This window comes from Podarcis cretensis, assembly GCF_951804945.1.
Source record: "Podarcis cretensis genome assembly, chromosome: 2".
NCBI classification, from domain to species: Eukaryota; Metazoa; Chordata; class Lepidosauria; order Squamata; family Lacertidae; genus Podarcis; species Podarcis cretensis.
The window spans coordinates 124,774,599-124,787,395 of record NC_137171.1 but is presented as its reverse complement, the minus strand read 5'-3'; the positions used below and the strand labels follow the sequence as shown (position 1 = coordinate 124,787,395).

The following is a 12,797-nucleotide window of genomic DNA, read 5'->3' as shown; positions in this document are numbered from 1 at the left end:
GAATCCAGTCCCAAGACAGCTACATCAATTACTATAGTGTCCACGTCGTGGCTCAGGCCTTAAACAAAGCGTATTTGTCCACATCAAAGCAGATTTCAGTGGAGGGTGGAGGAGACAGGTTGGAACTTCTAAGGCTACAACCATGGCAGGTATGTCCATTCCCTTTTGCAAACTGCAGTTCATTTCTCCAGCCCTAGAATCGCCTAAGAAGTTGCATTATACCAAGTCAGACCAATGATCCATCTAGTTCAGTCCTGTCTACATTGACTAGCAGCAGAAACATAGGAGGCTACCTTAATAATAAATAATAAATTTTATTTATACCCTGCCTTCCCCAGCCAAGGCTGGGCTCACGGCAGCTAACAACCAATAATAAAAACAAGTTGAATGACTTACTCTAAGTCAGAATGTGGCTCTCTCTCTTGCTTAGCATTGTCTCTCATCTTTTCCAGCGGTACCTGAAAATCAAATTGGTGGTTGAACCTGGGACCTTTCACATACAAGGCAGATGCTCTAGCAACTGAGCTATGCCCCTTTCCCCAGTATCATGCATTCAGAGTCAAGCATAGCAGGGATGTATGTATGTGTGTGTTTCTATGTATAATCCACTCTTCATCACATCAGCAGGATCTGAGAGAGATTTCCAGGAATACAGTGGTACCTTGGCTCCCGAACGGCTTAGTTGCCGAACAAATTGGCTCGGGAACGCTGCAAACCCAGAAGTAAGTGTTCCGGTTTGTGAACGTTTTTTGGAAGCTAAACGTCTGACACAGCTTCCACTTGAATGCAGCCATGCCTTGGTTTCTGAACTGTTTCAGGAGTCAAACAGACTTCCAGAAGGGATTAAGTTTGAGAACCAAGGTACCACTGGTACCCCTGATAGGAGCAGAAAATATGAATGAGTGTTAAAATAATTCAATAGCATTGTTTTCAAGTACTGGCAGAAATCCATCTGAGTTTCTGCCATCTAGGGAATACCAGAGTCACAGGAGCAGCACAACAGAAACAGTCCCCAAATCAGTGCAGCTTTGAAAGGGTAAAACGTGTCAAATCTGCATATAATAAGAATATAGGGACAGATTATTTTTTCCCAGGCTTTAATTAGAAGACCAGCAATAGACCTAACTCCAAAAAACATGAATGAATTACTTTATGGATGCAAACACTAGTATTCTAGTATATCTCTATCTATCATCTATCATCTATCTATCTATCTATCTATCTATCTATCTATCTATCTATCATCTATCTATCTATATCTATCATCTCTCTCTCTCTCTCTCTCTCTCTCTCTATCTCTATCTCTATCTATATCTATATCTAATCTATATATCTGTATCTGTATCTATCCCCTTGCAAGCTTGCAGTTTGAACTTCACAACTCCAAAACTAAGACAAATGGAAGAAATCTCCCATCAGTGCTTTCCCCCTCTAACCTTCCTTATAATCTCTGACTCGCAGGGTGACCAGCGCCACCGGATAGGCCTCTTTATACAGATTCCTTTAATAAATCCATCTTGATTAATCTTTACATATATTCCAAAACTCTTACTTAACATTTCCTGATATATGTAATAATGATGATTTTGGTCTCCCCTAAATGTTGAAGCAGAATGAGGGGACCTAAAAATAAATCACAATCTCTATGAGTCCAGATCACAGTTTCCTCTGTCGTCGTAGCTTCATCCATTCTTGAAAGAAGTGCATCTCTATTCTAATACTTCACCTGATGGACAGTACTTGGATGAAAATGGGGCACTGGCCGTTGACTTCGATATTGTGAATTGGGTGCTCTTTCCTAACAACTCTCGTGGTAGAGTGAAAATTGGGAAAATAGAGAGACAGACAGCTTCAGATCAAAAGATCATCATTAACAAGGAAGCAATTGTGTGGCCCAAGCTGTTTGAGAAGGTGGCATAAATTATATTTGTCATTTTACTATGCGCTAATTGTTAGAATTCCTGCTCCATGATTGCCGTCATGGGATTTTTGTCTATCACATTACGGTGTATGTTTTGACTCCACAGAGTGGGAAGTGACAGAGACAGGATGTTTGTGTTATTGTGTTCCGTGAAGTGGGACTATTGTCCTTTGTTCTTTTCCTCTTTGCTGTCTGATACTAGAGAGAGAGGGAGCCATGTTGCAGTGCTCTGTGTGTGTTTATATATAAATAAAGTAGATTAGCCAAAATGCTGCGTTGCCGGGTCTGTTATGCAAGCTGTGAAGACTCTGCAGATCGCTGTGATGTTCGGGCTGAAGAAAGCTTTTGAAGCTCCCGAACAATCGACCAGGAGGGAGAGAACTTGCCAGTCAGGCATGTGTCTCTGCCAGGGTCCTACTCGAGTGTAGGACGAGCTCCTGACACTAATAGCATGTTCAGTTGGCGGCGGCGGGGGGGGGGGGTGTTATTGGGTTGTTTATATTTTTATTTTGATTATGTATTTTTGTGTTTTTATACTGTTATTTTATCCTGTGCACTGCCCTGAGACCTGCAGGTATAAGGCGTTATACAAATTCAATAAATCGTAATAACAATAATGCATAATACATACAGTATGAGGCTTTGAGTATATGCTTATGAACACTTCCCTGGAACTAAGTACCACTGAACTTAATGGAGTCCAATCTTGAGTAAGACTGTATACAATGTCACAGGGAATAGGAGACTTTCCAAAGCAGAGTAGAAGAGCTTGCCCCAACTTGGTGCTCTCTCAAATGAAGTGGGGAAGGGAGTGTTTAAGAGAGCCTCCCAGACTCGCTTCGTTGCCCAACAGCAACACAACAGCCCTGCAGTGAGGCCAGTGGGTCTTACCCTCCGGTAGTTACTGCCACAACCTTTCTTCTTGCTCTTGCAGCCGTAGATGCGAGGGAACCTGGGTTGCACCATAGCAGCTATTTTTTTTAAAAAAGCTTCCAAGCCAGTGCCCCCAGCACTCAACCTACATGACAAGTATCTTATGGAAACACTCTAATCAAATGTTGTAAACAACCTTACGTGAGAGTTTAGTTTCCGGCATGACCAATACCACTACAGTGTTCAATAATATAAGGCTGAACAAGTTTCTAAGTATTTTCAGGTCTGATATTGCTATAATAAATATGTACAGTGGTGCCCCGCAAGACGAACACCTCACAAGACGGAAAACCCGCTAGACGAAAGGGTTTTCCGTTTTGGAGGCGCTTCGCAAAACGAATTTCCCTATGGGCTTGCTTCGCAAGACGAAAATGTCTTGCGAGTTCCTGCGGGTTCCCCCCCCCCTTTTTTCCCCTTTTCCTAAGCCGCTAAGCCGCTTATCAGCTGATCCGCTAAAAGCCGCTTAACAGCTGATCGCTAAAAGCCGCTAAACTGCTAATAGCGCTAATCCGCTAAGCTGTCAATGGGCTTGCTTCGCAAGACGAAAAAACCGCTATACGAAAAGCCTCACGGGACGGATTAATTTCGTCTTGCGAGGCACCACTGTAAATTATGTTGTCTTTAATATAAAGATACATAACAGCCCAACCTTAATGTGATGCAAGGCTTACTGAGTTCAACCTACACCTTTGTGATTTACTGTCAAAGTGGCCCCCACTCTCTCTGAGAATCTCCCTGACCTCAGAAGAGCATGCTGGTCACTTTCAACTCCATTCCTAAACTACCAATAGCCTGAACGCCAAGCATCTAGGCACAAAGGGATTTAAAAATTCAGAGGCTGGCAAACATACAGTTATAAGTTTTCAGGAGGCCAGATTCCCCTAAATTCCCCTAAAGTCTTATTAGAGGCAAGTTGTTTATTTTAAAGTTATTGTGACCTTTTGTGCATTGGATCACACTGTTATTATGTGTGTGATCTTTGCTGTCTATTTTGTTGTGGTTTCCAGCTGGCGGTATACAAATTAAAAGTGAAATGAAATTAATCTTGTTTACCTTGATTGCGTGTATGCATAGAAAAGTGACAGAGCAGTGCTGAGGGAAAGAATCAGATAAACCAAAAAGTTTGTCTGCCATGTTGCTCTGAAGAAAAGAAAAAGGAAAGCAATCTCTCCAAAATAGGGCCTGGGGTCACTTAGGGCCATTGGAAGCAAAGATGCCTTTTTACGGGACCCTTCCAAAACACTTTGATCTGCTTCCAATGGTACAAATGCTCCTAACACTTTCTCTCCATGCCTAGATGGTGCCTCGATCAAGATGCACAGAAAGCTGTCTCCCTGGATATTCCAGAAAAGTTCAGGAAGGGAAGCCGCCCTGCTGCTATGATTGTGCTCCCTGCTCAGAAGGGACAATCTCCACTCCGGAAGGTAGGACAGGGTATCACCCGTCAGCTGATTGGCAGATTACAGCCTGCCTTGCTTAAACTCCACAGTATTCCTTTGAAGCCCCACCCTTACCCACCAGACAATTGACAAAAACAACATCACCAAAGGTGGAGACCAACTGGGCCAAGTTTGACCCAGCAGCTAGAGGTTCCCATCCCTGGTCTAGTCTTAACAGAAGCAGCTTTTAAACATCTCATGGACAAAGTTTCTTTAGTCATGCTCCACAAGATCCTTTCTTGGTGATAAGGTCAAGGATCGGGACTTCTCTACCAGTGAACATTTGCTTCTTTCCTTGCCAATAAAACAGTGTTGTTTCATGCTCTCTCCCACATGCCCAGCATTCCCCCTCAACTGTAACAGCACTCAGACCATTGTAGGTGACTGATATCAGGATACTGAAGTCTCATTTCCTCTATGCAGATGCTGATGAATGCACCAGATGTCCAGAAGATCAGCATCCAAAGAAGGAGCAGAATCAGTGTGTCCCCAAAGCAATAACCTTCCTGTCCTATGAAGAATGTTTGGGAATCCTCCTGACATCCCTTACCCTCTTCTTATCCTTAACCACAGGCATTGTGTTTGGAATTTTCATTAAATACAAGGAAACTCCCATAGTCAAAGCTAACAACAGGGACCTCTCCTACATCCTCCTCATTTCCCTCTTGCTCTCCTTTTTGTCCTCCTTCCTCTTCATTGGCTGGCCAAGGAAAGCAACTTGCCTTTTCCGACAAATTGCATTCAGCATCATCTTCTCAACTGCTGTTTCTTCAGTCTTAGCAAAAACCATCACTGTGGTTCTGGCCTTCCTGGCCACTAAGCCAGGGAACAGGGTGAGGAGATGGCTGGGGAGGGGTTTGGCAAACTCCATTGTCATTTCCTGTTCCTGTGTCCAAGTTGTCATCTGCATGATCTGGCTGGGGATCTCGCCACCATTCCCAGACTCTGACATGCACTCCCAGCCTGGGGAGATCATCCTGCAATGCTATGAAGGGTCTGTGGCCATGTTCTATGGTGCCCTTGGCTACATGGGCTTCCTGGCTGCCATCTGCTTCACGGTGGCTTTCCTAGCCAGGAAGCTTCCTGGGGCCTTCAATGAAGCCAAGCTGATCACCTTCAGCATGCTTGTCTTCTGCAGTGTTTGGGTGTCCTTTGTGCCCACCTACCTGAGCACCAAGGGGAAATACATGGTAGCCGTGCAGATCTTCTCTATTCTGGCTTCCAGTGCTGGGCTGCTAGGCTGTATCTTCATTCCCAAGTGCTATATTATTATACTGAGGCCTGATTTGAATATGAAGGAGCATGTCATTAATTCACTGCCACCAATTGGCCCAGAATAGTTCAAAATCTCCTAGTAGTGTTTTTTATTAGGCCCGGTCATGAGATGGGTTCCACCACCAGCCCTTCCTTTAAGTTTGTGTCCCGTTCTTTGGGGAGCACATCACCTGCAAGACTAAGATGAGTAATTATTTCACTTAATTCTGCTGGAAGTAGGGAGACCAAGCTTCTTGCTAGATCAAATGTAAGCATGAAACAACCACCTGAATCAACATTCTCTGCAATTTAATCTTTATTGATTTAAAATATTGAATCCATTCACCACAAAAACAACCAAAGAAAAAACAAATCACATCAAATGCAAAAATAATAATAATGTTACATATAAAATAAAGTTCTTCCATACGTTGAGACTTCCATCATCCTCAGTATGAGTCCTTGATTTCCTTGTTGACTGCATATTGTATGACCTTTAACTTATCATAAATTATATCATGTGTCTATGGTTATTTTTGTAATTTGTGTGTAATTTGGTATTTGTGTTTTTTGTTTGTTTGTTTTTCTTGTTGTATAAATAAAAATTTAAAACAATTAAAAAAACTTAAATTTGCATAAATTTAAATTTGCTGTAATCTTTGTAGCAGATAACATTGCTACAATCAAAGCATGTCAAAGATTTCATATGTGAACAATGTTCTTTTAAATATCATCCTTATGTATCCCATTATTTGTTAAACTTTTGGTTTGTCTGGTTTCTGATTTTTTCCTGTAATAATAATAATAATAATAATAATAATAATAATAATAATAATTTGTTATTTATACCCCAGCCACTCTGGGCGGCTTTTTTGGCATCTTTGCCAATTCTACAAAGTCAAATAATTTTGTCTGCCTCTCCATTTTAGTTGGTATTTTGTCTCCCTTCCAACATTCTCTGGTCTCCCAGCAGCCTATGGTCAGGAATGATGGGAGTTGAAGTTGAGTTGAAGTTGAGTAATATCTTGAGGGAGCCTGGTTGGGCAAGCTTGTATTGGAGAGCTTATATGAATGTTTTGCAGATCCTTGAAAAGTTTGTATTACTTGAACTGTGTTCATTTTACAGATTAAATGTGTTTAACGTGCATGTTGATTTTCTCCTTCCATCGAGATATTGAATAGGTCAGCCTGTTAAGCATTCAAGTTATTGATTGTTGAAAATTTGAGGACCGTAAGTGGCATGATCCCAATGTTTTTAATTATAAACAACTTAAACTCCTAATAAAATCATCATATCGGAGACTAATATTGACATTTAGGAATAATAACAATTGGAGAGCCCCTTTTAATTTTTTGTGTGGAAGGGGAAATGAGTGAACTTGAGTTGTCTGAAGATTGGGGAAATATTGCCTAGTGAACATGGGTACCATCCTGGAGTGAGAACTTCAAATATTCTGAATAACTTTTAAAGATATAATCGATGGACGAAGAATCGGAAGTCCACTCTGTTTCTTTATCTCTTCCCTCTTTTTTCTTCTTCTTTTGAAATTCTTGTTCTCTTCCAGTTTCTTCTTATTTCTTTTTCTCTGCTTTGCTTTTGCTTTTGCTTATGTTTTGTTTTCTTTTGTTTACGTCCTCTACTCTGGTTTAGTGAGGCACATGAAAGTGATGGCTGGCCTGTGTGGAAGACCCTGTGTGACTCCTTTGAGAGAGGGCTTTGTATTTTCTTCTATCTTACTCTTTTCTTTTCTTTTCTTTTCCTTGTTTCATTTTCATTTTTATGTAGATTAGTTTGTTTTTTATACTACAGGCAGCCCCCCCATGTATGTGGGGTAACATTCCAAGGCAACACACACATTGGTGTATAATTGAAACACCTAATGTCCGGATTTTCCCAGACATTGCCAGGATTTCAAAGGTGAAATTGACGTCCAGGGGGGATCTCTGAAAGGCGGCGCTTTGTCCTGGATCTTAGAGAAGCATCAAAAAATTGCAGACATCAGGGTGCACTGGTTTTTATTTTTTGAAACATGGCAAGCCTGGTTAAAAGAATTCTGAGGGGAGTCTCTAAGAGAAACCAATGTGACTTTCCATTACCCATTTAGATGCCATCTCCTCAGATGTCAAATATGGAGGGAGAAAGAAAGAAAGAGAGGAAAAAAGAGAGACTAGATAGATAGATATCATACACACACACACACACACACACACATGATGTGTCATATATATATATATATAATCATAATATAATAATACATACTATATATTACATAAAATAATTTATTCTAATATATATAGAGAGAGAGAGGGAGAGAGCAGCAAATATAGTCCAGTATTCCTGAGGAATTATTATTATTATTATTGAAAAACACCCACCCCCAATATATTACGGCCAAATCCTCGAGCCCATGCATCCCAGCGAGCAATACAAAACATGTGTTTCTTCCCATCAAGCTCCAAAGAGATTCTCCGGAAGTTGGGATTGTTTTTCTCTCCTGGAACTAACAAAATAACAGTCATTCTTGCTGAATCCCAGTGGATTTCCACCCAGAAACTCAGCAACAAGAAATCCAGAGCAAAACATTATTGTGATAAATACGCCTGAACTCTTGCAAGGCGGGGGAGTGAGATACCGGACAGACACTCCGACGTCTGGTCATTTCCCCCAATGTTCTGAATCCGTGGCTGAGACCTATGGATTTGGTGGCCCCTTAATTCTGTACAAAGTTCAAGTGGGGGGCGAGGGTCTCTTTCTGCCGTCCATGATTTGGGTTTTAGTTTTTTTGCTCCTTCCTCAGGCTGCCACCAAGATGTCTCTGAGGACCAAGTGTCTCTCGACCAGACCTTTTGAACTCCAGAAAGACTATTACAGGCCAGGAGATCTCATTGTGGGGGGACATTTATGCTTCAGCATTGCCATACACACAAACCAGATGTTTAATTTGTCACCCCGAGAACGGGACACATACATTTCTAAGTACGTACATGGGAACTCTGGGGAGGGATTTGGGTTGTTCTAATATCATTGTAGACTAGAGGGCTTGTTCCAGGGATCTGCATCCAGGGAGCCAGTGTGGTGTAGTGGTTAAGAGCGGTGCACTCGTAATCTAGTGAACCGGGTTCGATTCCCTGCTCCTCCACATGTAGCTGCTGGGTGACCTTGGGCTAGTCACACTTCTCTGAAGTCTCTCAGCCCCACTCACCTCACAGAGTGTTTGTTGTGGGGGAGGAAGGGAAGGGAGAATGTTAGCCACTTTGAGACTCCTTCGGGTAGTGATAAAGTGGGATATCAAATCCAAACTCTTCTTCTTCTTCTGCATTAGCGATATTGCTTGTTTCCCAGAATGAAAAACAAACCATAAAACAAAACTTTACAGCTTGTCTTCACCAGATAAGAATCTGACCCATTGCTTCTTTCAGAGACTTGCATAGTCTACTACAAAGACTTTCAGAGACTTATAAGACTTATGTTTATTGGGTTTGCAGAGAGTGCATATTTCATATATTTCATATTCTATGTTCCGTATAGATTATATAAAGAGTTTATATTGTTGTACTTGGTCATCTTGTTGCCTTGGATATTACTGATAATTGTTTGCAACACAGGGGTTTAATTGTTTGGTTACTGAAAGGCACACCATGGCATCTCCAAATAATTGTCCATACGGGCAGGTGCTTCTGTTTATGGTGGTGAAAGTAACCCCAAAGCATCCCCATGAATGCTGATGGGAAAGCTGCTAAGCTCGCCAACAGAAAATATTTATTATTATTATTATTATTTGTTCTATGTAAACATATGGAAAAACAATTCTATCTTCTCCTTTCCACTGATCAAAGTGGTGCTCAAGGCTGCCAAGAGCATTCAGAAGTACAGTAAAACAAATTGGCAAACATTAAACTGAACCAGGAGCAGGGCAGATAATTAAAGCAGTCTGCTTCAAATGCCAAAATTAAGGGAAAATCTAATTGAACAAAACGATCCTTTGCTGTAATAAAGCAATAAAGGTAAAAGTAAAGGTACCCCTGACCGTTAGGTCCAGTTGCAGACGACTCTGGGGTTGCAGCGCTCATCTCACTTTGCTGACTGAGGGAGCCAGCATACAGCTTCCGAGTCATGTGGCCAGCATGACTAAGCCACTTCTGGCGAACCAGAGCAGCACATGCAAACGCCGTTTACCTTCCCACAGGAGCGGTACCTATTTATCTACTTGCACTTTGCTGTGCTTTTGAACTGCTAGGTGGGCAGGAGCTGGGATCGAACAACGGGAGCTCACCCCGTCACGGGGATTTAAACCGCCGACCTTCTGATCGGAAAGCCCTAGGCTCAGTGGTTTAGGAACACCCCTAGACTTGGAAGTACTAATTGCTAAATGCACACCAGCTCCAACTGGTTTCCAAATGTCTCCTCCAACTCCTCCCCGGTGCAGCTCAATTGCACTCTTACACAGAAGTCAGGCAGTAGAAAGCATGACAAACTGTGCTGTTCTGCGTGCATGGTCTACACCTGGTGTACATCCCTTTGCCCTCAAAAGCTGCAGCTTACAGGGAGAGGGAGAATGGACTGACCTGAGGCATTGGCACCCCCCTGCATGCACTCTCAAATGCATGTTGGAAACTCATACACACAAGTATCCTATCAAGGTTGCCAGGCTGTTGCAAAAAATTGAAAGTGATCCCACAAAATATGACTTGATGGAGTTTTGGAAACCTCGCTCGTGGCTGCATCAGTCACGGCATTTTGCCATGTGGGATCTAATGAAAGAATAAAATGCCTTTAAAAAAAAAAAGTATTTCATTAGAAATGTACTATGCAATCTTATGCAAGTGGCATGGGTAGATTAATTGCCTAAATTCAGGCAGTAAATGAGTGAAAATGTTGTTAATTGGATTGAGGCCAATTATCCACGCTTACCTTTCACTCCTCTCGTTCCAGCCAGAAGTCTGCACTTAATGCTCTATGTGCAAACATTTGGGGGGGGGGATTTTTGCCCCAAGTTTCCCCACCAAAAAAACCCTCACTCTTTAAAGCTGAATTGGGGCAAATGTCAATTTGGGTTTTCTACAGGTGGACATTTGCTCCAGTTGCTCCTTAAAGAGTGGGTTTCCATGGGGAAAGATCCAGAGCGTGGACACGGATCTTTAAATTTAATTTAATTTTAATTTTAACCATGTTTCCCTCTGTCTGGAAAGAACGACATGTCCTCTTTGGGGATTTCCTCACCTTTTCTGACACAACTCTTCTTACAGACAAGTGCTGAAGAACTACCAGCACATCCTGGCCTTGGCATTCTCTGTCAGCGAGGTCAACAGGGACCCTGTGCTCCTACCCAACACAACACTGGGCTTCCGTATCTATGGTGATAACAGCGATGCAAAGAGGACCTATGAGTCCAGCCTGTCTCTGCTCTCCACGAGGGGGGACGTGGCTCCCAACTATCAATGCGACGGTCGGGACAAGCTGTTCTCCGTCATCGGGGGTCTCAGCTCCAAATCATCAATGCAGATGGCATACCTCTTTGGCATCTTGAAGATTCCACAGGTAAGAGAATTTGTCTGGGGACCCGGGTGGCGCTGTGGTTCAAACCACTGAGCCTAGGGCTTGCCGATCAGAAGGTTGGCGGTTCGAATCCCCGCAACGGGGTGAGCTCCCGTTGTTTGGTGCCTGCTCTTGCCAACCTAGCAGTTCGAAAGCACAGCAAAGTGCAAGTAGATAAATAGGTACCACTCCGGCGGGAAGGTAAATATATATAGAATATAGATATATATGAATATCTATATTCATATAGTATACAGTATGCTGTCTATTACTATGCTCTGTATTATGTTCTTAACTTGATGCTCCATAAAATATAATATTAATGTGGTACACTGCCCTGTAATCTTTTGATAAACAGCAGTATATAAATCAAATAAATAACAGAAATAATGGATTTCAAAAGAAGTGGATTACCAATGAAGGAGCAAATGGTTTATGAAACTGGCGAAATTAGCTGCCAAACTAAGAGGGCATAATGGCGAAGTGTTTAAGGAAGAACGGAGACCACTGATTGACTCTCAAATTATCACCCATATACGTAGTCACGGGCAGGATTTGAAATATAAGCAGTAGATTACTGAAAGATTTAACGGTAGTGGGGTTTAGATAATAAAAATGTATGTGTTATAAAACAGCTAATAAAAAAAAGTTTTAAAAAAGCAAACATCAGGAAGGGATGGGAAGTAAAGAAGAGGCTTTGGATGTTAAAAAAGATAGCATATGATGATAAATTCTTTGAAACATTTCTGGAGACTTAATAAAAATGATATTTTTTGGGGGGGACCCCAATAATAACATTACTCCGGTTTTGAGAGAACTGTGCTGGTTACCTGTTCACATCTGAGCCCAATTCAGTTTGGAGCCTGAACTGGGAAACAAATGCATGAAGATACTTCAAGTAATTTTATATCTCTCCTGCACAGCCCTGGAATCCTCGGAAGGAAAAGTGTAATAGAAATATTTCAAAAATTCTAAATAAATAAATAAATACATTTTGAATACAGGCTTTCTCTTTCCTTCAGCTTGGTTATGGTTCATTCAGCGCTGTTGAGAGAGAGATGCTTCCTTCCTTCTTCCGAATCGATCCCAACGAAGTGCCGCAGTACTTCGGGTTGGTCCAACTGCTCCTACATTTCCGATGGAACTGGATTGGCCTCATCACGTCCGATGACGACACTGGTGAAAATTTCATCCGGACTCTGATGCCAATGCTCACGAAGAATGATATTTGTGTGTCCTCGGTAGAAATGATAAATGAACGGTTAATGAAGCCAATAGCAACTACTTTTTTTAAGAAATCTCTTATTAAGTGGCAGAGTAAAGCCATGATTATCTCTGTAGACTACAAGGAAGCAGTCGTGCTAATACATAAACTCGAGTTTCTCAGAAAGGATTTCAGGCCCTCACGTGTGAGGGTTTGGATCGTAACAGCTCGCTGGGATTTTGCTGCTCTGGGTGAACAAATGCATTGGAAGGAACTTAAATTCTTCCACGGTGCTCTGTCCTTCAGAGTCCAAACAAGTGATGTCCAGGGGTTTAATAAATTCCTCTTGGCTTTAAATCCAGCCCGGCCCGAGCGGGATGTCTTTCTCCGAAACTGGTGGCAAATGGCATTTAACTGCTGGTTTCCGATAGCAGGTCAAACTTCTAGCAAGAGAAGGTGTACAGGGAAGGAGAAACTAGAGGACCTGCCGCCCTCTGTGTTTGAAACGAG

General features: G+C 42.0%; 2 protein-coding genes across 2 annotated transcripts in view; one reads left to right on the top strand and one right to left on the bottom strand.

Annotated features, from left to right (window-relative positions):
* The window catches only part of LOC307209880 (vomeronasal type-2 receptor 26-like), a gene marked incomplete at its 3' end in the record, with an annotated part of 32,559 nt that extends 26,926 nt beyond the window's left edge, over positions 1 to 5,633 (top strand). The window contains exons 6-7 of the mRNA XM_079965249.1: positions 4,152 to 4,278; positions 4,717 to 5,633. Of these exons, the coding sequence (XP_079821375.1) occupies positions 4,152 to 4,278; positions 4,717 to 5,633 (1,044 nt within the window). The remainder of the gene's footprint in view (positions 1 to 4,151; positions 4,279 to 4,716) is intronic.
* Positions 1 to 12,797, bottom strand: part of LOC307210988 (vomeronasal type-2 receptor 26-like) — a gene marked incomplete at its 5' end in the record, with an annotated part of 266,099 nt that overhangs the window by 237,164 nt on the left and 16,138 nt on the right. The window lies entirely within an intron of this gene.